This window comes from Trichechus manatus, unplaced genomic scaffold, assembly GCF_000243295.1.
Source record: "Trichechus manatus latirostris isolate Lorelei unplaced genomic scaffold, TriManLat1.0 scaffold00021, whole genome shotgun sequence".
NCBI classification, from domain to species: domain Eukaryota; kingdom Metazoa; phylum Chordata; class Mammalia; order Sirenia; family Trichechidae; genus Trichechus; species Trichechus manatus.
Window position 1 is genome coordinate 20382179 of NW_004443957.1, and position 27267 is coordinate 20409445.

At 39.8% G+C, this 27267-nt stretch overlaps 1 protein-coding gene across 1 annotated transcript in view; it reads left to right on the top strand.

The window, feature by feature from the left end:
• The window catches only part of LAMC1 (laminin subunit gamma 1), a 128901-nt gene that overhangs the window by 85551 nt on the left and 16083 nt on the right, over window positions 1-27267 (top strand). Inside the window, exons 3-20 of the mRNA XM_004372899.2 lie at window positions 1414-1544; window positions 4255-4421; window positions 6685-6873; window positions 7911-8028; window positions 8574-8672; window positions 8758-8894; window positions 9280-9402; window positions 9492-9681; window positions 9993-10105; window positions 12394-12615; window positions 12736-12924; window positions 16857-17102; window positions 17799-17952; window positions 19179-19321; window positions 20563-20741; window positions 21775-21931; window positions 26017-26222; window positions 26601-26680. Of these exons, the coding sequence (XP_004372956.1) occupies window positions 1414-1544; window positions 4255-4421; window positions 6685-6873; window positions 7911-8028; window positions 8574-8672; window positions 8758-8894; window positions 9280-9402; window positions 9492-9681; window positions 9993-10105; window positions 12394-12615; window positions 12736-12924; window positions 16857-17102; window positions 17799-17952; window positions 19179-19321; window positions 20563-20741; window positions 21775-21931; window positions 26017-26222; window positions 26601-26680 (2843 nt within the window). The remainder of the gene's footprint in view (window positions 1-1413; window positions 1545-4254; window positions 4422-6684; window positions 6874-7910; window positions 8029-8573; window positions 8673-8757; window positions 8895-9279; window positions 9403-9491; window positions 9682-9992; window positions 10106-12393; window positions 12616-12735; window positions 12925-16856; window positions 17103-17798; window positions 17953-19178; window positions 19322-20562; window positions 20742-21774; window positions 21932-26016; window positions 26223-26600; window positions 26681-27267) is intronic.

Here is a 27267-nt window from a genome sequence, read left to right on the forward strand (position 1 = left end):
ATGGCTTAAAACAAACATATTTATTATTTCTCATGATTCTGTGTTAGCATGGGTGCACTCAGCTGAGATGCCTGCGCCTTTCTCTTTCTCTCTGTGTGGTCTTTCATCCTCAGGGAGGCTAGACCAGGCCTCGGGTGGCAGGAGTGTTCCAAGAGGGTAAGACCCAGTGAATAAGCGCATACCCAGCCTTCTTGTGCCATATATGATGATGTCTCCTTGCCTAAAGCAAGTCACGTGACCAAGCCTAGAGTCAGTGAGGAAGGGGATGGCACTGGGTGTACCCTCTGGCAGGCATGATTCACTGGGGGGTCATTACTGGAAAGTCTACCACACATGTAAACAGTTGTGGTTTTTCTTCAAATTCATTCATTTATTCCCTCAGCAAATGTTATTTAAGCACCTACTGTATGCAGCAGTAGGGGTATTACAGTGAATAAGGCATGCAAAAATGTCTACCCTCATGTAGCTTACATTCTTTTGGTGGGAGGATGGAAGCAGACAATTGAAATAGGATAACTGAGGAAAATAGGGAAGAGAAGGATAAGTAAAACCAGACCAGTGACCAGTTGCTGTTGAGTAGATTCTGACTCATGACAATCCCATGTGTGTCAGAGTAGAACTGCTCCATAGGTTTTCAAGGCTGTGACCTTTCAGAAATAGATCAGGAGACCTTTTCTTCTGAGGCAACTCTGGGTGGATTTGAACCGCCAACCTTTTGGTTAGTAGCCAAGCGTTCAACCATTTGTGCCACCCAGGAACTCCCAAACAAGTGAAGCAGGGAAGAAAAATAGAATGTTGGGGAGAGGTGGCCAGGGAAGTCCTCGCTGAGAAGGTGACATTAGGAAGAAGGAACAAGACAAGCACTGAATGCCTCTAATTGGTTCAGGTCAGTGTAAGGATTTATTCCTTTGCACTTGGCTTTCACACCCCAGATCTGTCAGCAGTGGATTGGGTCTGAGTGATGCTACCAGACAGGAAGGGCAGGTGATGACCAGCATATCTGGCACAAGTGTGGTGCTACCTGAGCTCCGAGCTGGTATCTTTGACTGGATTTGGGGTGTGGATATAGGGTAGAGAGAAGGGACAGGTACTGAGTATCTAACACTTGCTAGATGTTTACAGATGTATTTCATTTAAACCTTTCAACAGCCTTGCGAAGAAATTAGTATTATTTCTGCTTTTCAGAACTCTGAGTGGTAAAGTAATGTAGCCTAGATCAAAGAAGAGAAATCTAGAAGGAAAAAAAATTAGGAAATTAAAGAAGTCATTGAGTTGTTTTAATAGATTTAATGCTAGAAGTGGATGTTAGTTCAACGATACATGAACTGTTTAGAAAGTTTTGTCACATGTCTCATCTTCAGTCCCTCTCTACCTCTCGTTTATGTTTTTGATTTGTTGTTGTTTCTCTGACAGGAATGGGTAACTGCCACTGACATCAGAGTCACTCTCAATCGCCTCAACACTTTTGGAGATGAAGTGTTTAATGATCCCAAAGTTCTCAAGTCCTACTATTATGCAATCTCTGATTTTGCTGTGGGTGGCAGGTGAGTAAGCAATTAAATCAGCCTCGAAAGTAATTAATTGGAACTTTGTAAGTGAACGTGGCAACTTATTTACAATTATATTAATATTGTTAGACATTTTCTGTACCAACAGCAGGGGTGGCAATTCTTAGTGTGTGGTACTGCGTATCTGTAAAAGAGGCAGCAGCTACTTGAGGATCTTTTTCTTGTCAGACTGCTCATTATCCTGTAATTGAGCAATTAGATTTTCCAAACCCTGTATCAGATCAGCAAACTGAATTCTTATTGGCCATTTAAGTGCAAAGTACCATGATGGGCACTGTGAAGCCACTGAGGAAGTATAAGACTGACGTACTGAGAAGGCCCCAACCTTCTCACCAGTTGCTGTTAGAGTCACTTCTGACTGATGGTGACTACATATGTGTCAGCATAGAGCTGTGCTCCATAGGATTTTCAATGGCTGATTTTTCAGAAGTAGATGGCCAAGGCTTTCTTCTGAGGTGCCCCTAGGTAGACTTGAACCTCCAACCTTTGTGTTAGTAGCTGAGTACATTAACCACTGGCATCACACAGAGACTCCCTCAGCTTTTCAAAGATTTTACAAATGAATGGTGCAGGTGATGTGTGCCTTTGTGAAAACTTAAATACTAATACAGTGCATATGTTTTAAATTAAAAGATCAAGCAGCAGTGAAAAAAGATGCCGTATATCAGAGAATGATACAGAACCCTCAGACTAGAGAGGCAGATGGAATCTGAGCTGGGTCTTGAAGAATAGGTAGGACTTGGATAGGAGGAAAGACATCTAGGTTGAGGGCAGGATGGGCATCTCTAAACAGAAAAATTTAGAGATGGAAGAGTATAAATCCAACTGACTTGAGGAAAACCTCTTAGTTTGGTGACAAGAGACCTTAGATAGCAGGGTAAGAATCTTGGACTTTATCTTCCCTGTATTAGACAACAAGTTCTGAAGAGCAGAAAAATTATTGTATACAGTGTTCCTATATACGGGGTTGATGCTCAGTGAAAGCTGAGCAAACTATAATCAATGAGAAATCAGGCAAGGTTTTTGGAATAGGTTAAATGTAATGGACATGCAAATGAGTGTGGTAAGAATGAATTTGACAAGCTGGTATAATTGCAAACATAGTACCTATGAAGTAGACTGTGAAAAGTGCCTTCTCTTCTTCAACAACTGGCCGTGGAGGAGAGCAACTGCTGAGAGCACCAGCCAATGCTTGCGTGAGTGCCCCTTGGCATCAGTCTCTTAAATTGTCTTGATACCAAAAACAGTGTGTTAGGAAGATGAATATGAGGGCAGAGTGAAAGTAGTGTCCAATGGAAAGAATTTATATTCCTATTATAAAAAAACTAAAACCAAACCCATTGCCATTGAGTTGATTCCGACTCATAGCGACCCTATAGGACAGAGTAGAACTGCCCCATAGGGTTTCCACGGAGCAGCTGGTGGATTTGAACTGCTGACCTTTTGGCAAGCAGCCGAATTCTTAACCACTGACTGCACCACCCGGGCTCCGTTCCTGTTATAGTGCTGTGTAATCTAGGCATTAGGCAGCAAATACCTGACAGTGACATTAAGGTGGTGGCAATAGAATGGAAAGAATTATGCAGAAGGAATTATTAGAACTTGAGTCAAAGGCGATCTTAAGGTTTAGTGATGAAGAGAAGGGTGGTACCATTAACAAAGTAAATTAAGAAGGTGAATTAATTTGGAGAGGGATGATGACGTTAGTTTTATACCTAAAATTTTAGGTGATAGGGACAGCTAGGTTTGTGCAGCAGTCAGGGATAGGAGCTTGCCAGGAAGTTCAGAGCTGGAGATCCAACTTTGGAACTCATCCTGCCACAATGTACATGTTTTAGAAATGTTGAAGTATGTTACTAAATGATTGTTGAGGCTGTGGAGCTGGTGCTGTCTTTAAGGAAGCACATGAGGGAAATGTCACTGAGCCACAGTGCACTTTAGTACTCTTGGGTATATCCATGAGTCCTTGGTCCATGATCGTACCTACACGTAGGGGATCCTTCAGGAAGTCTTGCCCCTCAAAACCTGAGGGAATAGCAGTCTGACTACCAGAGATCCCTACCACCATCCATATGATGGTGAGGTATCTAATCTGTCTTGCCCCCTTCAGATCAGAATACTTTAAAATCACTATGGCAGATGACGCTGACATTTATTGGCTTATTATGTGCCTGCACTTTCCTGAGTATGTAAATGAAATAACTCCTTGATCCTTCCAATAACCGTATGAAATTGGAATTGTTATGATCCCTGTGTTACAGGTGAGGCACGGAGCAGTTATGTTTCATGGGTAAGTGACAGGACAGTGTCTTAAACCCAGGCAGCCCAACTTAAGAGTCCGGGTTCTTCTTAACCACTACACACTGCTGCCTGTTGACACACACGTTTGACTTCAGAAATGATCCTACAGTCGTCCTCAGAAATTGTTAGGGACTTTCTTCTCATATTTAGCTGATGCCCCCTGCCCTGTTAAGTAAAGCCTCTTTGGAGGGTAGAGGTGCTCGTTTATTTCATACTTCAGACAGCCATTATACTTATCTTGCTTAGTTGCTCAGTGTACACTTGTGAATGGTAAAACTCAGAGACATTCTTAAAATTTTTAGTTCTCTGTGTACAGTTTTTTGGCATCCATTTCTGGGACTTTGTAGCAGTTTCATTCTTTTTGAATTACCCCTTCTCTCCCCAGGTGTAAATGTAATGGACACGCAAGCGAATGTGTGAAGAATGAATTTGACAAGCTGGTGTGTAATTGCAAACATAATACCTATGGAGTAGACTGTGAAAAGTGCCTTCCCTTCTTCAACGACCGGCCGTGGAGGAGAGCAACGGCCGAGAGCGCCAGCGAATGCCTGGGTGAGTGCCCCTTGGCGTCAGGCTCGTAAATTGTCTTGAGAACTTCCAGAGGTGGAAGAAGGAAAGATGGTTTCCTTTTGTTCCTCCTTGAAAGGAGAACTCTGAAAGACAGTGCTTCTGTAATTTCAGAGAGTAGAACAGTAAACCCCATCGCTAGAGGCAATTGGCTGTAAATATACACTGCTTGGGTTTGCATTTCTTTCATGAACACATACCAGAGTGGGAGCAGCATCTTCCGAGTTTGGAACTCTGCTTAGATCCAGATACTGGGCCAGTGTAGCCTACTCTCAGGGATACTTTTCTAGTCTTTTCTTTGTTTCCCTTTAAAATATTCTCTTCCTACCGATGCTCATTTACTCAAGCAGCCAAGGTCATTGATGAACATGTTGTCAGGCATGATGGTAGTTCTAGACTGAGAATGTTGTTCAGAACATTATTTCTCAAAGTTATTTTTTCCTTTATCTCATTAAGGAATGCAGTGGGAGAATTTTCCCACTCCACCCGTCAGAGTTGGGTGGCCTAGGGAGGAAGAGTAGATCCTAGTGTTCCTAGCAAAGGGTAAAATGAAAGCAATAATACATCGTTTACTCCTTCATAATGGCTTGGTTTAAGGAGCCCTGGTAGCACAGTGGTTAAGCAGTAGGCTGCCAACCAAAAGGTCAGTAATTCGAATCTGCCAGCCACTCCACATGAGAAAGATGTGGCAGTTGGCTTCAGTAAAGATTACAGCCTTGGAAACACTACGGGAAAGTTTTACTCCGTCCTGTAGGATTGCTGTGTGTCGGAATCAATTTGACTGCCACGGGTTTTATTTTGGGGTTTAATGGCTTGGTTTATCCTAACTAGATAGGGGAAGAAATCTCAGCAGAAAGGAACCATGAAACCATATAATCATGATTTGTTGAGGACTTCTCTTTTACCAGTTAATAATGAGAAAGCCATAGCATCTGCTTTAGCTGTAGGTTAGAGCAATATGGACATGGAAATTGTCCTGCTTCATAGTTTCAGAACATTAGACCATTTTGGTGGCATGGCTGTGTTGACTGAGGGATAAACCAGGGAGGGCAGAAGGAAGAGAAGTAGCTAATGAATAAGGGAAAGGGAACTATAAGAGTTATTTAACACAACTCTAATTTTTAGTGGTAGTGATTCAGGTTTCTAAGTAAGTTTTCAAGTATTATACTGTAAAAGAACTGATTATAAAGGAAGAGAGGAACCAAAAAAGAAAATATATATATTCAAAACTTTCTAAAACAACTTACAACCTCCATGTCTATCTGAAACCAAAAGTTTAAACTATAAAACTATAGTTTTTAAACTGTATATTCATTTAGTGCTCAAGATGCTGTCCATACTTTGGGCTGAATCAATAATTCTGAGAAAATCATCTTAATATAAGTATAGTAAAGAATTTCTTTGACTACAGGTGATTGTTCTTAAAACATGGTTATACTTTATAGGGAATGTAATTACATAACAGATGACCCACTTGGAATTATGGCTCCCCAGTCGATGAGTATATCTGGTGGATCTAGCTTACCCTTTAATTTTGCTTCCATCTACAGAGACACTAATTTTAACTCATGTGTCTGAGGTTACCCTAGTTTGGATATACAGGTAATCTGGCACTTTGAAAGTTAGTGTCTTATTTTGTTTGAATCTCCTGGGGCCAAAGAAGTTAAGGTAAATTGCAGTCTGCATGTAAATTGGCATCTTGTTCTAGGTATTCATATTAGAATGAAGGATAAAGATTCAGGAAAATTGGAATCTGACTTGGCTTTTACTTGTATTGGAGCACTGTTGGTGCAGCGGTTAAGAGCTCGGCTGCTTACCAAAAGGTCAGCATTTGGAATCCACCAGCCACTCCTTGGAAACCCTTTGGGGCGGTTCTCCTCTGTCCTGTAGGGTCGCTATGAGTTGGAATCAACTCGACAGCAATGGGTTTGGTTTGGGTTTTTACTTATATATCAGCAACTACCTGGAACCAGATTTCTTACTAAGTACAGAAATTCTTTGTACTTTATGATGGTGCCGTTTTTTATAAGGATGATCATTTCTTAATAAGCTGATAACCTGGTGACATAAACCTTTTTTTGACATACTGTTTTGTAATGAACAGTGCATCTGCTGATCATTCTTCTTCTACTACCATCTTTTTGTCACAGAGATGTGGGAAATTATGGTTTGGTTTTCTCTGAATCCTTTAAGATGCTATTCTTAAAAGTATAGGAATCTAACTTAATTTGTATTTTTTGGCTGACAGCCTGTAACTGCAATGGCCGATCACAAGAATGCTACTTTGACTCTGAACTATACCGTTCCACTGGCCATGGGGGCCACTGTACCAACTGCCAGGATAACACAGATGGCGCCAACTGTGAGAGGTGCCGAGAGAATTTCTTCCGCCTTGGGAACAATGAAGCCTGCTCTCCGTGCCACTGTAGTCCTGTTGGTAAGTGACAGGCAGGGTCTGCTTCAGACTGATGGGTTGAAAGACAAAGTAAGGGTTCCCTGTAACCCCTCAAAATAAAATTTTGTTTCTTAGGCGTTTGTACAGGTAAGTATGGAAGTGTGTACATTATTTTAATGTGTAAATGATTCAGAGTCTACCTGTAACCCCACCTCTACTCTTTAACCAAGTTGAACTTTCAGATGATTTTCTGGTGTATGTAAGTGTGGGGCCGGCCTGAGTAATGGTTTTGTAAATAATTAGCAACGGGATCATAGAGACCATTTGAACTTTGGCTGTAAAAGGTTAGCTGCTTTGTGAGTTCTTCCTCGTTATTGATTTTGTTTAGTCTAGAGGGCTCGATTGTTTTCGGTATGTTGGTGTGTGTTCAGAGATTCAGAGCACTGTTAGTCCATTCTACGTTTTCAAGAGTTTGACCTTTATTTTAAATTCTAGACATGGGCCTTAAGGAGCTTGTACTTACCCAACAGAGACGCGACAGGTCCTGTCTGCAGTTTATCATTGGGTACAGGGTGATTTGTAAGGAGCCCTGATAGCACCAAATGGTTAAGCTCTTGGCTGCTAACCAAAAGGTTGGTGGTTTGAACCTATCCAGTGGCTCCTTGGGAGAAAGACCTGGCGATCTGCTTCTATAAAGATCATAACCAAGAAAACGTTATGGGGCAGTTCTGCTCTGTCACATGGAGTCGCTATGAGTTGAAGTTGACTGGATAGCACCTAACAACAGTAGGGTGATTTGTAACTATTCTTCAACATTGATGAGTCAGTTCATCTTAGGATGTGTGTCTGGAAAACTAAAGTGTCATGGCTTAAAGGGGTATAATTTTGGAGAGCCATGATTTAAAATTTGATGTCTGATCTCTCAGTAACTATCTAGAGATTACATATGGGTTTTCGGGCATTGTTTTTAGTTACCGATTTTTTTTTTTTTTTTTTACACATTAATTTTACTTACACATCTGGTCTGATTTGAGATTGACAATGGGGCTCATCATAACAACGAGCTCTTTAAATTTTAGGCTCTCTCAGCACACAGTGTGATAGCTATGGAAGATGCAGCTGTAAACCAGGGGTGATGGGTGACAAGTGTGACCGTTGTCAGCCCGGATTCCATTCTCTCACTGAGGCAGGATGCAGGTAAGATGTTTCAAAACCACAAGAAGGGCACAGAATTTCATGTTGTCAACTCATAGTTATCGATCTTGTGGCTTCTCTGCAGTAGTGTAAACATTTTCCCGTCTATAATTGTCAACAAGATTCAAGACTTCTAGCTGTGATGACGAGCCATGAGGGGTTTGGTTTGTACAAATAGTGATCAGATATCTAAATGTGATGAGTATCCTTGATTGAAACCAAACCCCCCAAATATAAAAATGACTTTAGGATTCATCTTGTCTATGTTGTATTTCTTTTTTTAAAAAACCTATTAGTACATGAGGAGCCCTGGTGGTTCAGTGGTTGGCAGTTCGAATGCACCAGCTGCTCCTTGGACACCTTATGGGGCAGTTCTACTCTATCCTGTAGGGTCGCTATGAGTTGTCATCAACTTGACAGCAACGGGTTTGGTTTGGTTTTTTATTAGTATGTAAAACAGAGGTTGACTTTAAAAGTGGGACTTCTCTCCTCCCTTCACTTCTCTCACTGTGTGTCTGGGTTTTTTTTCCCCATTTTCCATCCAACAGGCCATGCTCTTGTAATCCTTCTGGCAGCATAGATGAATGTAATGTTGAAACAGGAAGATGTGTCTGCAAAGACAACGTTGAAGGCTTCAATTGTGAGAGGTAGCTCATTCTTTCTCTAGCTATAGTGTATTTTCTTTGCTATCATATTTCAAGTAAAAAAAATAACTATCTCAATCGCTTTCAGGTGCAAGCCTGGATTTTTTCATCTGGAAGCATCTAACCCTAGGGGTTGCACACCTTGCTTCTGCTTTGGACATTCTTCTGTCTGCACAAATGCTGTCGGCTACAGTGCTTACTCTATCACCTCTACCTTTCACACTGGTAATTCAGACCTTTTTCCCCTAGAACTGTGAGATTAGACTTGAAATTTTTTTTTTTTTTTAAATTAGTAACTCTTTGAGAGTTTTTTTGATAATTCAGTGTTCATGATTTTTCGTGTTCATCTTTTTCACTTAATGGAAACCTACATATGGTTTTAGAATTTACCCAAGTGAGTATTGAGTACAAATGGTATGTAAAATAAAGCAAAATATAATTTGAGGAATAAACCATATATAGGTACTTTTGTAGGATTGATTTATTAAAAAACTTATTGGTGACCTTCTATATACAAGGTGCCATCCTAGACACTTTTGTGGTTATGGAGGACCTGAATTCAGGATGTTTACAATGTAACAGTACTTATGTTTTCATTCTCTGCTTCCAGATGAGGACGGGTGGCATGCGGAACAGAGGGACGGCTCTGAAGCGTCACTTGAGTGGTCCTCTGAGAGGCAAGATATTGCTGTCATCTCAGATAGCTACTTTCCTAGGTACTTCATTGCTCCTGGTAAGTAAGGCAGGAAAGCAGTCTGGCTTGATGTGTGCTTTTTTAGATTCTCATTCTCACATTCTTACACACCATTGTCTGCATTCCAGAGAAGTTCTTGGGCAAACAGGTGTTGAGTTATGGCCAGAACCTCTCCTTCTCCTTCCGAGTGGACAGGCGAGACACTCGCCTCTCTGCAGAAGACCTGGTACTTGAGGGGGCCGGCCTAAGAGTGTCTGTGCCCTTGATCGCGCAGGGCAACTCCTATCCCAGTGAGACCACTGTGAAATACGTCTTCAGGTGAGACAGTCTTCTTTGTAAAATCTGACTTGACCAGAATTGTGAAAGTGGTTTCTTTATCTAAGCATATCTGGCCTAGAGATGTATGTTAAAGAAGAACTTGTGGGTTATCAAGGTGCTGTCTTTTGTAAAAGGGAACATTCCCTTTGTTAAACTTTACCTTTTCCAATTGTACTGTCAGACCACCAGTCTCCTTTCTGATATGGTTAGATTTTCAGAGCATTGTATTGTTGGTGGTGTAAATGAACAAGAGTTCTCAGCACCCAGAATTACCCTTACAGAGGTAAATATGGCCTTATCTTTCCCTCCAGGCTCCATGAAGCAACAGATTACCCTTGGAGACCCACTCTTACCCCATTTGAATTTCAGAAACTCCTCAACAACTTGACCTCTGTCAAGATCCGTGGGACATATAGTGAGAGAAGTAAGTTATGATATAATTGAGGAGGCTTGCATAAGAAGATAGGTAGAAGGATCCATAATAACACAAAAATTTCCATCTAAAGCCCTACTGCTGTAACACTGATCTTAAAGAAATGGGTGTAAACTACCTCATTATACATGAATTATGTGTAAAAATAATGCAGTTTTTAAATTACTTTCTAGGACCTGGAGAAGCTTTGCTACATTCAGTAAATATTATTTTTTATAAGTAATGAGACTACTGAGATTACATTCTACATAAATAGATTCTTCTAAAAGGCGTTAGAATAATTCTGATTCACGTTGCTTAAACTTCATTTCTTTTTACTTACTGCAGTGAATTATCAAGCCCTTTTAGTTGTTGGCTAAATTTGGACAAATTATATATAATTGATTGAACATTTGTTATTATTTTAGTTGAACAAGGCTATTTAAGTATGCCTTTTAAGGTTCTTTGCATTTTTCCCACAATAATTTTAAATGAGGACCTTTTTCTTTAGGAAGGTACAGCTATTTGGGGGAGGTAGAGTCTGATGTTGGTATGGTATTGGGAGTGGCATCAGTAGCTTGGGTGTGTTGATTTTTTAGATGCCTGCGTGAATATCCAGATGAAAATGTCACATAACTGATTAGAAATATCGATCTGGAGTTTAGGAAAAAGTTAGGACCGAAGACCTAGAATTGGAAGGTGATCAACATAAGGGCAATAATTTTTAAACTTGGAAATATGACAAAAATATAGAAAGAGAAAAAAAGATTGAATCCTCGAAACAGTTATTTAAGGGCCATGCCCTTAGACCTAAGGGATAAAAAGACTTTAAAGCAGGAGAAACAACAAACAGGTTTAGAAAGATGGCACCCTTGGGTTTTGAATTGGATGGGAGTCATTGGTGATTTTCTTTCTTTGTTTTTTTTAAGTGTTGAGACTGAAGTTACATTGCAGTGCTTTGAAAAAGTAATTTAAAGGTAAAGAAATAAAGGCTATTCTTTTTGAAGTCTGGCTATAAGGGAAGGAAAAGAGATGGACTATAATTTGGGAATAGGAACAAGACTGAAGAAAAAGTTTTTTTAGAGTGGGGAGACTTAGAATGTTTAATAGAATTGGAAGCACATTAACCAATGGAGATGTATCTCATGATTTTCCTGGACAAAAAAAGTAAACATATTAAAAGTTAACTAAGTTCAAGGCAATAATAGAAGAAATGTCCTTCAGCCTCAGGTGGTCAGTTTCCAACTGAATTATATAAACAGCAAGTGATATTTCATAACATGGGGAAATACACTTTAACCATAAAACTGTAAGAGACTAGAGTGGAATGGTTGATTTAAAAGGAAATATGATGATGTTATCAAGGATTTCTTTTCTGTAGAATATTCCTGTTGATGCTATCAAGTATACCACTGGGTTGGATGAACCATTGGTGTGAGCCATATAAGGTTTCCTCTATTTTTATTTTCTTACAGAAATTGAAAAACATTATGACATTTGACATAATGGCTTTGGAATAATTGCACAGTTGTCAGAAGTAACCCTGGGTATTAGAACTTGTTTACTCATTTTGGAGTCCCTGGGCAGTGCAAATGGTTAACGTGCTCGGCTGCTAACCTGAAAGGTTGGAGGTTCGAGTCTACCCAGAGGCACCTCAGAAGAAAGACCTGGAGATCTACTTTTGAAAAATCAGCCATTGAAAACCCTATGGAGCACAGCTCTAATCTGACACAATGGCATCACCATGAGTTGAAATTAACTTGATGGCAACTGGTTTACTGATTTTTACTTGTTTTTGCTGTTTAATACAGGGGCAAAAACATATAACCTGTTACTTGTTGACAGGTGCTTTCCCTCCTTTCTTATCCCTGAACTCTACAGTCAGTGCCTGCTTTTGTGGCAAAAGAACAAAAACACATTTTAATGGCTGTAGGCTTAAACTCTTCTTTTCCCCCTCACTCTTGGCTTATGTCTCTTCTTGCCCCAAGTGAGTGTCCAGTGCTTTTTATTTTTCACATTGGTGATTGGAAGACCTGTAGAGGCTAGCAGATTCAGGTGTGTGTATGTGTTTGTGCTTAAAAATATGTTTGCTGTACCACTACATCAGATATGTAGCACCATGCAGCACATAATTGTTCTAAATGCTGTTTTCTAATTTTCTTTTTCAATGGATGATTTGAACTACTGGCTGGTTTTCCCTGGCATTTTGAATCTGGTTCCTCCTTAGCTTTATTGACTTTTCGTGAACTTTTGGAAAACAGAAGCCAGCTCAGCGAGTCTCTCTTCCACACCATACACAGGTGCTGGGTATTTGGATGATGTCACCATGGCAAGTGCTCGTCCTGGGCCTGGGGTCCCTGCATCGTGGGTGGAGTCCTGCACCTGCCCTGTGGGATATGGAGGGCAGTTCTGTGAGATGTGCCTCTCAGGCTACAGAAGAGAAACACCAAGTCTTGGACCATACAGTCCCTGTGTGCTTTGTACCTGCAATGGACACAGTGAGACCTGTGACCCTGAGACAGGTGAGAAGATGATCTTTGGCAGCTGCTGGATCTCAGTTCTCTTTAGCAGATGGGAAGGAAATGGTAATCTCTTATTTACTCATGCACTTGCCTGTTTTCTCATACCTGCTCTCCAAATAGGTGTTTGCAACTGCAGAGACAACACAGCTGGCCCCCATTGTGAAAAGTGTAGTGATGGGTACTATGGGGATTCAACCATGGGCACCTCCTCTGATTGTCAACCCTGTCCATGTCCTGGAGGTTCAAGCTGTGCTGTTGTCCCCAAGACAAAGGAAGTGGTGTGTACCAATTGTCCTACTGGCACCACTGGTAAGTCTCCTGTCTTCATTAGCTTTCAGTGTTCATCCTATAAAAAGACCTTGAGAAGAGGACTTTTGGGTCTTTTGTTAAGACTTTTGTTTGGTTCAACGATTACAGTTTCTCTGGTAGGCAAATGTTTTATAGGAAACAGGTTTGCTATGGATTCATGAAATGCATATCAGATGACTAGTTGACTAGTAATAGCTAACATTTACTGAGTGTTTATTAAAGGTCAGGTACTATTCTAAGCCCTTGACATGTTCTGCCTCATTAATCCTCCCAAGCTTGTGAGTAGGTACTGCCATCATTCCCATGTTACAGTGAAGAAAACTGAGCACAGGGACATTAAGTTACACGTCCAAGGCTGCATGGCTAGTCATTGGTTCAGCTGGGATTTCAACCTAGGCAGTCTGGCTCCAAAAGTGATGTGTTTGATCACTACAATGTATTGTCTCTCATCAGATGAGCACTACAACTTGGTTTTTAGTTCATAGGCCTGTCCTGGGATTCTTGATATGAAGTTGTAATTTCTTAATTCGTTGATTCTTCCTCTGAGTAGTCCTTTCAGTATATCAGAGCTCATCACATTTAATGGGAAAATATATTCATATTTTAAAGCTTTGGATAGGCCTGTGATCCCATTCTATGTGTTTCTTTCTTTTTGAAAAGAACATAAAACTAGATCTTCCCTAGCAACTCAGAGAACTGCCTTGGCTGACTGAGGAGACGGAGCCTCCCTAATGGACTGCTCTTTTTCTCTTCACTTTAGTTTCCGTGTCAATGGAGAGGTTCTGGCCACACTTCTGATACAGCCTTTTGGCGCCATTACAGACTTCTCGTTCAAAAGATACTGCTACAGAGTATGAATATAAGTAAAAATAATCACCTACTGATACTCTATTGCTTGCATCTCATCAAAGTATTCTTTAATCATTAGGAAACATCACAACATCCCCTCTTCTTCTACTACTCCACCGGCCCCACATCAAGTACAAGGGAATTGCAACAATCATTTGCTTAAGGTAGTAGAGTGGAAGTTAGTGTAGAATTTCTTATTTCTGACTCTTTCTTGCTTTCTTTTAAACAGTGGCTTCACAGAGTCACATACAGACTTCTCCAGCCTCATTCCCCACTACCCACCCTTGCAACCACTCCCTCTGCTCCAGCCTCCTGGGCTTCTTCCCTCAATGTGCCAAGCTCTTTGACTCTGGACCTGCCCATAAGCTGTTCTCTTTCTTTAGAGTACTTTATGCCACTTTCTCTTGCCCAAATATCATTTTTTTTTTTTTTTTGCCAACTCCTGTCTATTTTATGGGCTGGGTTGAGACATCACTTACCCAGAAAGGGTTTCCCCGTGAATGCTCCCTCGCAACTACCCGAGATTATCAGGGCCCCTTACTCTGCGGCCATAGCATATAGCGAGTATTCGTACTCACAATATTTACTCTTAGAAATAGTTAATATAACAATTTTAAAAAATGTTATTTTGTTGTTGCTGTTATTGAGAATATACCCAGCAAAACATGTACCAGTTCAACAGTTTGTACATGTACAATTTATTGACATTGATTACATTCTTTGAGTTGTGTAGCCATTCACACCCTCCTTTTCTGAGTTGTTCCTCCCCCATTAGCATAAACTCACTGCCCCCTAAGTTTCCTATCTTTCAAGTTGCTGTTGTCAATTTGATCCCATATAGATAGTTCTTAAAAGAGCACAGTGGTCAAGGCAGATACTTTTTACTGGTTAAGCTAAACTATTGTTTGGTTTTAAGATTGCTTTAGAGGATCTTTTTGGTTTAAGGTTTAAAGATCATCTCAGGGCAGTCATTTCAGGGGTTCATCCAGCCTCCATGGTTCCAGAAAGTCAGTAAATGACATTTTGATCAAAGATTCTATGGAAGAATCCTGATCAAAAGGGGGAAAATATAGAAAAGAACTTCAAATTCCCATGGACCCCAGACTTTCCGGTTAGAGTATAATATAGGAGATTTTTGGAAAATGTTATAAATACATTAGTCACCAGCCAGATGTCTCTCATACAAGATTTATGAAATATATTTGTTTTGTATGTTATTACCTGCTTTGAAGGGAATGGTCTATAGCAATTAACAAATTGAGGATGTAGAGGTCTGTTTGAAAAACAGCATAGACCCAGTTTTAAAAATAATAATAATAATGCCATCACTCTTTAACCCTGTATGTTTGTTTGTTTTCATAACACTTTTTAACCACCCGACATTTTTACTGGTTAAGAGCTCGGCTGCTAACCAAAAAGGTGAGCATTTCAAATCCACCAGCTGTTCCTTGGAAACCCTATGGGACAGTTCTACCCTGTCCTATAGGGTTGCTATGAGTCGAAATTGACTCGACAACAATGGGTTTGGTTTGACATTTTTATATTTATTCATTTGTTTATTGTCTGTCTCCTCTTCAGCCCCTAAACCTCCACCCCCAGTTTAAGCTCCATGAGAGCAGGGACTCTTATTTTATTCAGTTTTGTATCCCTAACATCCAGAATGGTGCTTGGGAAAGGTATTTGTTAAAATCTTCCTCGTTTAAAAGACTGTTAAAAAATATGAATAGCTACTAATAGTCACCCAAATCTTCATAGTATACTTTCACATGTAATTTATCTTTAAAACAATCTTTTGAGGTAAAATAGTAGCAATAATTAATATTCTTTTTTCAACAAATTTGAGTGCATGACTTTGGGAATACAAAGATGTATAAAAGATAGTTCGTACTCTTCAGAGGTTAAAAGTATGGAGAGATACACAGGTAATTTTACTACACTATGGTTAGTTCAGATATAGGAATGTACACAAGAGTGCTAAAGGAGCAAAGAAAGAAGGGTACCTCTCCCAGTGAGGGGAGGGAAGATAGGGAAAACAGGCTAAAAACCATATGTAATGTGCCCAAAGTCATATAAGTAGTACAACCAGGACTTGAACCTAGATCCTATCCTCTAAGACAAAAGGTAGCCTAGCTGTGGCTGCCAAATGGTGTTTCAGAGTGAGAGCTTCTCATGGGCTACCATGTAGCTTTGATTTAGGGTTGTCACCAGATTTTAATTTAAGCAAATCCAAGCCAAATCTTTGTTTGCCTTCCCTTTTCTCTAACTCCAACCCTGTTCCTTCCCCAGTCTTTACTCATCTCAGTAAATAAACTGCCATCTACCTAGTAGCTTAAGCTAAAAACTAGGGCTTATCCTTGATTTTTCTTTCTTTCACTCCCTAGAAGCAACCAGTCAGCAGGTCTTACTGATTTTATCTCAAATCTGATGACTTTTCACCACTTCCACTGCTTCCACACCAGTCCAAATCAATATCATCTCTCACCTGGGAATAGCCTCCTAATTGGTCCCTCTGCTTCTCTCTGCTCCCTCGCAATCCGTTCTCCACATAGCCGCCAGAATAATCCTTTTAAATTTTAGACATAATCCACTCACTCCTGATATCCTCCAGTTGCTTCTTATTGCACTTAAATTTAAATCCAAATTCCTTACTGTGACCTACATGATCCTAGATGAGTTGCCTCTTACTTCTTCCACAAGCTCTGTGGGAGAAAGATGTGGCAGTCTGCTTCCGTAAAGATTACAGCTTTGGAAGCCCTATGGGGCAGTTCGCCTCTGTCCTGTAGGGTTGCTATGAGTCAGGGTCAACTTGATGGCAACGGGTTTGGTTTTTTTGGTTAGGCAGACAAGGTACTGTCTTCCTAATAAGAAAATGGAGGCTTGGAGATGTCAGAGACATGTCCAAGGTTACTTCTAGCACTGATCCAGGAGTGTGGCCAGGTCCTCTGCCCTCCTAGACTGGCGCCATGTCCACTGTACCGTGGCCCCTTGCACCTGCTGGTTGGACTAGACAGTTTGTAACCAGTGGTGATTTAACACCAGAAATGTCTGAGCTCTTTCTTAACATCAGATTGTCTCTCCTCTAGGTAAAAGGTGTGAGCTCTGTGATGATGGCTACTTTGGAGACCCTCTGGGTAGAAACGGCCCTGTGAGGCTTTGTCGCCTGTGCCAGTGTAATGACAACATTGATCCCAATGCAGTTGGAAATTGCAATCGCTTGACGGGAGAGTGCCTGAAATGCATCTATAACACTGCTGGCTTCTATTGTGACCGGTGCAAAGATGGGTTTTTTGGAAATCCCCTGGCTCCCAATCCAGCAGACAAATGCAAAGGTAATCAGCCACCGATCAGACTCTGTCACAATTGCACGTTTTTCTTGAGCATTCATTGTGTAGTCTCTAAAAATTACGGTTCACTGTCTAATAGAAATATAGTGTGAATCACTTATGCAATTTAAAGTTTTCTAGTAACCACATTAAAAGAGTAAAAAGAAACAAAGGTAATTAATTTTAATAACATTTTATTTAATCAGATGTATTCAACTTATTATCATTTTAACAAATAATATAAACTTTATTAATGAAATTTTTTTATACTAAATCTTCAAAATCCAGTGTGTACCATATTTTTATACAAATAACACGTGACTTCTACATTTGTTTGCCAGCCGTACTCTCTCCCTGCAAAGTATTTTTGTAAGTGCTGCTATGACAGTTTCTTTTTTCACGTTACTGTAAAAAAAAAAAAAAAATTAGCATAGTGTACTTAATAATACCTTGTGAGGAGAGGATGTGATTGGCAAGCAAACGCAGAAGGTCCGCGTTATTTGTGTAAAAATATGGTGTTTCACGTTTACAACATATCTCAATTCAGACTGGCCACATTGTGGCTAGTGCTTAATAGCCATATGTGGCTACTGGCTACCATAGTAGACAGTGCAAGTCTTAAAGAATCTATTTTTAGTGTTTATGTTTTAGTATTTCTGTCAAGTAATTGTGTCTTTTCCTGTCTCTGTCTGCCTGCCCTAGCCTGTGATTGCAATCCGTACGGTACTGTGAGGCAGCAGAGCAGCTGTAACCCTGTGACTGGGCAGTGTGAATGTCTGCCTCACGTGACAGGCAGGGACTGTGGCACTTGTGACCCTGGATTCTATAACCTTCAGAGTGGACAAGGCTGCAAGAGGTGAGACATTGGGTACCATTGGTGGAAGTAGTCGTTGCTTTGTTTATGGTAAGAAATGAATTTTTACAAGTTATAGTTGCTCAACTTTGTTCAAGAAGTATTTGAGTGCCTAATATAGGCAAGACACCCTTTAGAGGTAATACCAGAGAGTTATAATTAAGTTAATAGAAGAGAGGCGTGGAGTGCAATGTCCCTATATGTGTCAGAATCACCTAAAGAACGTTAAAGAATATAAATTACAAAGTCCTGTCCAAAATGTTTAGAATCAGACTCTCCAGAGGTGCAGCTTGGAAATTCCTGGTTTCAAATGCTGTTGGTCAGGTGGAAAACAGTTTGACTGTTCCTCAAAAAGTTGAACATAGACTTTCCACAAGACCCAGCAATTCCACTCCTAGGTATATACTCAGTAGAACTGAAAGCAGGGCCTCAAACAAATACTTGTACGCCAAGTATTCATTCCAGCGTTATTCACAATAGCCAAAAGGTGAGAACAGCTCAAGTGTCCATCAGCAGATGAAAAGATAAATAAAATGTGGTATATACATACATGAAATGAAATAGTATTCAACCATAAAAAGGAATGAAATTCTAATACATAGTACAGCATTGATGAACCTTGAAAATATTATGCTAAGAGAAATAAGCTAGACACAAAAAGACAAATATTGTATGATTTCATTTATATGGAATATCTAGAATAGACAAATACATAGAGACCAGAGTAGATTAGTGGTTACCAGGGGCTGGTGGGAGGAGGGAATGGGGAATTAGTGCTTAATGGGTACAGTTTCTGTTTGGCGTGATGAAAAATTTGGAAATAGATAGGATGATGCTTACACAACATTGTGAATGTAATTAATGCCACTGAATTGTACACTTAAAAATGGTTAAAATGACAAATTTTATGTTATGTATATTTTACCACAATTAAAAAAAACAGTTCTTGGTCAGTTCCAGTGCAGTGCCAGGTTGGAGAGCCACTGGTAGCATTTTAGTAATGGTTTTAGTAATGTTTATGTGGGTTAGGTTAGAAAAAGAACTTTGAATAGAACTCATGAAAATTACTTGAACCTCAGGGGCTTAATGACCATCAACATTGTCTTAATCGCCTTTAACATTCTGTCTTCTAATGCAAATTATATCAGTGTTATTCTGGCAGGGGAGAAATAAAATTTTCCTGAAGTCTGCTTTTCTCCTCTGAGAAATGTCAATGTGTTCATTTTCAGGTGTGACTGCCATGCTTTGGGTTCCACCAATGGCCAGTGTGACATCCGCACTGGCCAGTGTGAGTGCCAGCCAGGCATCACTGGTCAGCGCTGCGAGCAGTGTGAGGTCAACCACTTTGGGTTTGGACCTGAAGGCTGCAAACGTAAGGGGTGTTGGTGGCATATAACTTGACCAAAAAACCAAACCAAACCCATTGTCATGCAGTCAGTTCCGACTTATAGCGACCCTATAGGACAGGGTAGAACTGCTCCATAGAGTTTCCAAGTCTGTAATCTTAAGGAAGCAGACTACCACATCTTTCTCCCTCAGAGCTGCTGGTGGATTTGAACCATCCACCTTTCCATTAGCATCCAAGTGCTTAACTACTGCTCCACCAGGGCTCCTGTAGAACTGGAGGTCTCCTCTAATTCCAGTTAGAACCATAAGTCCAGAAAGGACCTTGACAGCCTCAGTCTAGCCATACCTGGCTTATAGGCAGGGCTGTACCTAAATCATCAGAGGTGCTTTATTAGATGAATGTTACCCGTTTCTAAAAACCTGGAGCTCGAGGGCTCCTCTGGTTTCTTTGCAACCACCTTATTTTTGTTTTCTTTAACAGCGTTTCTGATTCTTACCTTTTTTCAGTCTTTTATTTTTCCAAAGAAAAGTCTCCCTTTGATTACTGAGCTCTCCCACTATGGTTAATGAAACTTTTTTAATTAATCATTTTCTGAGGGCAGATAATGAAACATTGAAGGATATTCTGTTCACAATGTGTTTGTTGACTTATTGGCTGCAGTTGCTTCCCACCCTTGGGGCCCTTTTGGTACGGTTACATATAAACATCTGCTTCTCCTTGGCGTAAACACTTGCCTGGAATTAGGCCTCAGCACAGTTTGGTTTTTTGCTTTCCAAATTTCTTCATTTCTCCTGTGGAATGTAGTATAAGTCATTGACTCAGTTCAGCAAACAAAGTGAGTAAACAAACTATAAAATAATGCAAAATAAGCATTAGTATTTGGGTTTTCTAGTCCCTTACTGACAGAAATATTAAACAGTAGAGAGATGAGAGTAGAAGCGAATTCTTGAAGTGTATGAAAAGGGCATAGATTAGTTTAATGGAGTAATTTCTGTAATTATGAAGGAACATGAAATGTGCCCCAAAGAATGTACATTTTACTTTACAACTTATTTTGCCCTAAAAGTGTCTATCTTGTCTGTTAAGCAGACTTAACCATTTAAATTCTTATAAATAGGCCTGCTTTTCAAAGAGTGTCTGCTTAATGATGTAGTACAGTCAGCTTTGATATCAATCTGAGTTCAGGAAAAAAAAAAAAAAAGACTTCAGAAAAAAAAGTGCCCTTTCTTTTGCTTATTGTGTATTCTTTTCCCTCTGCTCTGCAGCCTGTGACTGTCACCCTGAGGGGTCTCTTTCACTGCAGTGCAAAGATGATGGTCGCTGTGAATGCAAAGAAGGCTTTGTGGGAAATCGCTGCGACCAGTGTGAAGAGAACTATTTCTACAATCGTTCTTGGCCTGGCTGTCAGGAATGTCCAGCATGTTACCGGCTGGTAAAGGATAAGGTAAGCTCTCAACAGTGCATTCATTCATTCGGCACACATTGAGCACTCACTGTGTGCTAGGCTCTGGAGAGGAAACGATGAGCAAGATAAACATGGTCCTGGTCTCAAAGACTTATCTTTCAGTTTGGAGACAAATAATAACAACTAAATACACAAAAGAAATACTGAGTGAGTTAAGTGTCATAAAGGATACAAACAGAATAACTAGAGGGGACTAGTTTATATAGGACTCTCTAGGGAAATGCATTTAAGGTGAGAGCCTAAGGATAAGAAGGCGCAAGCCAAATGAGAAGCAATGGATAGGTTGTTCCAGGCAGAAGGAACGTCACATACAGAGGCCTGGAAGCTGGAGGGGGGTTGGACTGTGCTTAATGAAGGAAGAAGTGGTACATGATACGACTAGAGAGGCTGGTAGGGGTATGTAGGACCATGATGATCACAGCAATGAAGTTAGATTTTGTTTCAAATCCAGTGGGAATCCACCCAAGAGTTTTAAGCTAGGAAATACCAGTTTCTGTTTTAAAAAGAGCATGAAGAATGGTGATTAGAAGTGGGGAAATATGGAAGCCTAGATTGGATTGGATAAATATGTGTTTTTACGGGGAGAAGTCTGAGTGGGCAAGGATAGGGAAAGAGAAGAATCAAGAATGGGTCTTGAGTTTTTGGCTTAAGGTAGATGGAGGGGTCATTTATTGCAATGGGGTTGACTCACAGACTTAAGGGAAAAAATCAAGAGCATGATATTGGATGTGAAGTTTGAGATACCTATCAGAGGGCCAAATGGAGATATAACTCAAGGAGAGGTTGAGGCTGGAAAATCAGCAGCATGTCATGTTTAAAGTCAAAGGAATGCTCCTGACCATTTTTCTTTTGAAGTCAAAGAAATAAAGAAAAACTGCCCATGCTATCAATTTAAAAGTAGACATATCTGGAGTGTATAGACATACACATTCAAAGAGTGCCCGTGCTATCCCTGCAGGAGATACAGTCGAGAGTGTCCTACTTATCCCTTTTCTTCCTTCATTATGATTAGGTTGCTGATCACCGAGTGAAACTCCAGGAATTAGAGCGTCTCATAGCAGACCTTGGAACTGGGGATGAGATGGTGACAGATCAGGCCTTTGAGGATAGACTAAAGGAAGCAGAGAGAGAGGTGATGGACCTTCTTCGTGAGGCCCAGGATGTCAAAGGTACACATGATTGAACAATGGGTAACTTCTGTGTGACTGACCAGTATTTAGATGTGGTTTGTAATTCAAGGTTAATTAGTATGGTTTTATAAAATTCCTTCCGAAAATTTTAACTATTTATAGAATATGAATAATTTTATTGTTTTTTAACAATATTAAAAAAAATAAGAACCTGTCAGCTTAACATAGGCGTAAGATAATTTTCCAACATATTAAAAACTCTTAGATGTTTAAATTCCAAACATTTTATAAATCTATCCCATTACAAGAAAGGTTCCTGGGTGGGTGGTGGAAACAGTTTGCACTTGACTATTAACCTAAAGGTTATCAGTTCAGACCTACTCAGCAGCACCACAGAAGAATGGCTTGGCAATCTGCTTCCATAAAGATTACAGCCAAGAAAATCCTGTGGAGCAGTTCTGTTCTGTAACGCATGGGGTCACCATGTGGGAATTGACTTGGTGGCAACAGGTCATCCCATTACAAGACATTTTAAAATAGTTTAAAAAGTCATTAAAGGTATACATTTTTAGTATCCATTATTTTTAAGTAGAAAACCTAAATGTTGATTTTCTATCATTCTAGTGAGTTCTTGAGAATGTATTTTATGCACTACTTTTTTTCCTTGGAAAGAAGTCTAATAAGGAAAAATTGTGGTCTTCAAGTATGGAATGAACAGGTGCTGAGCATATAACACTGGCATCTAAGAATGTAAAAATTAGGAATTAGTGTCCACTTAAGAAATTTGCTGTCTAATTAGCAAACAGATGTGTTAACAATATTCTATAAAAGTATATATTTAATATATTATGTACATATTTAAGATCCCTTGCAACTAGATTGATGGCCCTTCTGCACATTATCTGATGAGACTTGCCCATAAGCAGAGAAGAGGTTGTTTTAAGATTTAAAAAACAATTTGTTTATTTTTAAATACATTCATGGACTTCAAAGGAAACTTAGTTTTTAAAGTTTAAAAAATAAAAAGTTATTTTAGATAATTTACTAGCTTTTGAAACTCACTTTAAAATTTATTTTTATTTCTTCCTCTGTGAATTAAACTTTTTTTCTAAGCAAGTCCTCTTTTATACTTACTAAAACCAAAAAAACCCACTGTAGTCGAGCCGATTCCAACTCATAGCCACCCCATAGGGTTTCCGAGGCTGTAAATCTTCACGGAAGCAGCCTGCCACATCTTTCTCCCGAGGAGCCACTGGTGGTTTACAAATCACTGACCTGTCGGTTAGTGGTGGATCGCTTTAACCACTGTGCCGCCAGGGATCACCACTTAGTAGGTGCCTATACTATGCCAGGAGTCCTGGTGGTGCAGTGGCTAAGAGCTCGGCTGCTAACCAGAAGGTCGGCAGTTTGAATTCTCCTTGGAAACCCTATGAAGCAGCTCTACTCTGTCCTATAGGGTCACTGTGAGTCAGAATTGACTAGATGGCAACGATTTTTTTGGTTTGTTTATAGTATGTCAGGTATTGTGCTAAACACCAAGAATAAAAAGATGACAAAGGCGGTCACTGTCTGGCTGATGTTATTTTTGCTGTGGAGCTTTCCATCACTGAGATACAAGTGCACACAGACACTCATAGGAAGTGTGTATGAACATTAGCACATTTTGGACAGCAATAATCGACTTCACTATTGAGCTTAGGAATCTGCGTTCATTTAGAGTTCATTTGACAAGACTTCTGTTAGGGTACGAGTCAACAAAAACTAAATATATTGCTTATTTTGGCTGTAAATATGCCTGATATACAGAATTTTGCTTTTAAAAATTATTGAAGTATGAAGTAATTGGATGTATCTGGTTTGGGCCAGTTTGTTTGATTTTTATGTGTGAGTCTGGAAATTGTTCTATGAGGTAAATTTTTAGACATTGAAAAACAAAATGAGAGATCAATAGCCTAGTTTAGGTTTTATTTTTTTAATTGTGATTGTTAAGTCTTAAGTCTTAAACATAGATTAGGGAGCCCTGGTGGTGTAATGGTTAAGTGGTTGGCTGCTAACCGAAAGGTTGGAGGTTCGAACCCACTCATTGTCTCCGTGGGAGAAAGACCTAACAATCTGCTCCCATAAAAATTATAACCTAGAAAATCCTATGAGACAGTTCTAGTCTATCATATAGGGTTGCTATGAGTTGAAAATTGACTACCTAACAACAACAACAAACATAGATTAAGAATTTGAATGTTTCCTATTCTATTTAAGCAACAGTGTTTATTTTTAAGGTGGTCATTTTTTCAGCAACAGCTTTTGATTATTATAGTCTCTTGAAACAACGAATCCATCTCTGTCTTGCCATGTACATTGGAGGATCGAATTTGTGGGTGTCATTCTTAAGTACCTGTCAGTTCAGCACGGTTTGGCATACAGCCCTGGTGCAAGGAAGATCAGTCAGCCAGCGTTGCCACCCATCTAAGCTCCAAGCATCCAAGCAGAGCCCCACCTACATATGACTCCCTTCGGCCCCAATTTATCACCCACTTTCCTCTGCCCCAAGCAGGTGATTGTGTTGGATGGAAGCTCTGATGGGAGCCATGGCTATCATACCTCCCCTTTAGCCTCCTGAGAGGTGGAGAGCAAAATGAGCTGCTGCTTCTCATAGCTCCGGGGCCATCATAGTGGGGCTGGGGTTCAAATGCATTGCTGCTAAGGCTCAGTTGTGGAGTTCCTGGCTGACCTTTTCTGCTTAGGTTGAAACTAGCCAAGAATGAGAATATCTTCATAATGCTTTATTTTATCTTTTAATACGACCCCTAAGTATGGCATTTGTAGTTTAAACTTGTGTTTATTCTGCAGATTTGAAAGAAACTTATATGGTGCAGTTAGTTAGGTCTTGCAAGTAGACACTTAGAATTGGAAATGATCCTACCAGTTAAGTTATCTGTTCTCTTTTCAGATATTGTTTCTTTAAAGAACTGGCTAGAAACATAGAATATCTGTTGCATTCTTGAAGTCTAAAGGGAAGGGGTTTCTATAACCTCATTGGCAGTGTATGCCTCCTAAATCTCAATTATTTTCTATGATTTAAAATTGTTTTTACTCTTTGTATTTTGTTAAACGTACTTAGTTTATCAAAGAATTATTTAAGTAATCCTCAAAGCAAGGCTACTGTGTAGGCAAGAGTTCTGCAATACACAGCCTTTGCAGGTGTACCTGATGGCTGTGCTCCCAAGTTGCTGTTTTCTGTACCTGTAGTCATCTTTGTTGCTCTTAACTTTTTACATTCCTTGGAGAATGTAGGCCCCAACACTGAGTATTATACTGAAATAGGAATCTGGTCCATTTTTAATAGGACACTTATGTTTCTTGTATGTTAACATAACTTCATGACATGCGACAGTTTTCATGATGACAGGCTTATATTTACATGGGTTTATATTTATCTTTTGATTTATTAGGACCCAGGTATGAGGTGTAAGTTGGATGGGCATAATGACTTAAGAACAATTTGAAGAACTATTCAGAAAGCAGAGATCAATTTGAAAGACATTACATGGAGATGCATGTACATCACAGGGAGGTGGGGGTCCCGTGTCATCACAGGGAGTGGGGCAGGATTCCATCATTCAGTTTAACATGCAAATGAGTGTAATCTGCCACACTTTAACATCTGTTTTCAACCTAGTTTTTTCCTCGTTTTGAAAAATGTCCAACTCTCAGGACTGGCAGTGCTTTTAACAGCATTGTCTTTTTATCATTAAATCTGGCATGTGCTTGAATATAAAAATCGATCTTCAACAAATATTCCTTGGGTGTCTTCTCTTTGCCAATCACTGCATAAGACTGGGCTGTAGTGGCAAGTGAGAAAGAGGAGCTCGTGGTCAAGTGGGACAGGGAGGCACACACTTGTAGAATGGTATGATGTATGTAGTAGTGAAGGTGCATCCTGGGATAGTGGAATTGATCAGCTCTGCTGGTGGCTTAGGGAAGACGTGGCGGAAAGAGCTATGTTTGGAAGAGTAAAGATAAGCAGCATCTCCTGGTACAAGCAGCTGCCTCAGATTTCATGCGAGATGACATGTAACCCCTTCAGATAACTTGTGGTCTTTCTTCCTTCTGCGTTGCCACTGCAGATGTAGACCAAAATTTGATGGATCGCCTCCAGAGAGTGAATAACACTTTATTCAGCCAAATTAGCCGTTTACAGAATATCCGCAATACCATCCAAGAGACTGGGAATTTGGCTGATCAAGCACGTACCCGGGTGGAGAGCACAGAGAGATTGATTAAAATCGCGACCCAGGAACTTAAGAAAGCAAAAGTCGCCGTTGCCAATGTGGTGAGTGATGGGAAAGGTCTGAGGTGGGGAGGTGGGGTCCCGTGACAATTTGTAGCAAGTCTATTACTGGCAGTAGAGTACTCCTTCAGCTAAATTGATTCCTTGCATCTTTTTGTCTCTAAATATGGAGCAAGAAAGCCACATTGCTCATAGTTGTGATGAAATAGTCATCACAAATTAGATAATAACAAAAGAACATCTGGCTTCTTAAGCTTTGTTCCTTCTGTGGCACTAGATAATTTAGTCTTCCTTTATCCTTTATTGAAAATAGAAATAATCCTCCTCAGTCGAGGATGCTGGTATTAAGTAAAGATCTTATTATTAAATTTAAATAATTCAGCCCTTTGAGATAAGTGCTTTGTTTTATTACCTCTTCAGTCAATCACTCAGCCAGAGTCTACGGGAGACCCAAACAACATGACTCTTCTGGCAGAGGAGGCACGAAAGCTCGCTGAACGGTAACCTCCAGATCCTTGTTTAACCATCAAATTATAGTTCCTTTATGGCACATACATGCTGTCCCAGATCCACAGCCACGTTCCATATAACCCCCTTCAGCAAAGTTTGGTCCCTTTTCTGAAATGTTCTCAGCCACGTGTACTCTCCTTCCTTTACTTTGGAATTAGAGTATTTATTTTGAATATTAGAATATGATGGTTTACAGAGAAATTATATTTGTACATCTCAGAGAAAATCATAACATTTTAGATTTTTAACCTCAAAGCTTTAAAGTTGGTAGGTTTTTTTTTTTGGTAAATCTCAGTAGAATTTAGTTTTAATTTTTTTTAATGAAAATGTTGAATTTTCAAGAAAATCCCAGTAGAAAATATTTACTAACCCTTAGTACATTTGAAAACCAGCCAAAGAACACAAACTATTTTCATTCCTGACTTTTTTTTAAAGACTTTTTTTTTTCTTTTTAATTTATTGTACTTCGGGTGAAGGCTTACAGAACAAATAGTTTCTCATGAAACAGAAGTACACATGTTGTTTTATGACATTGGTTAACAGCCCCACAACATATCAACCCTCTAACTTCTCAACC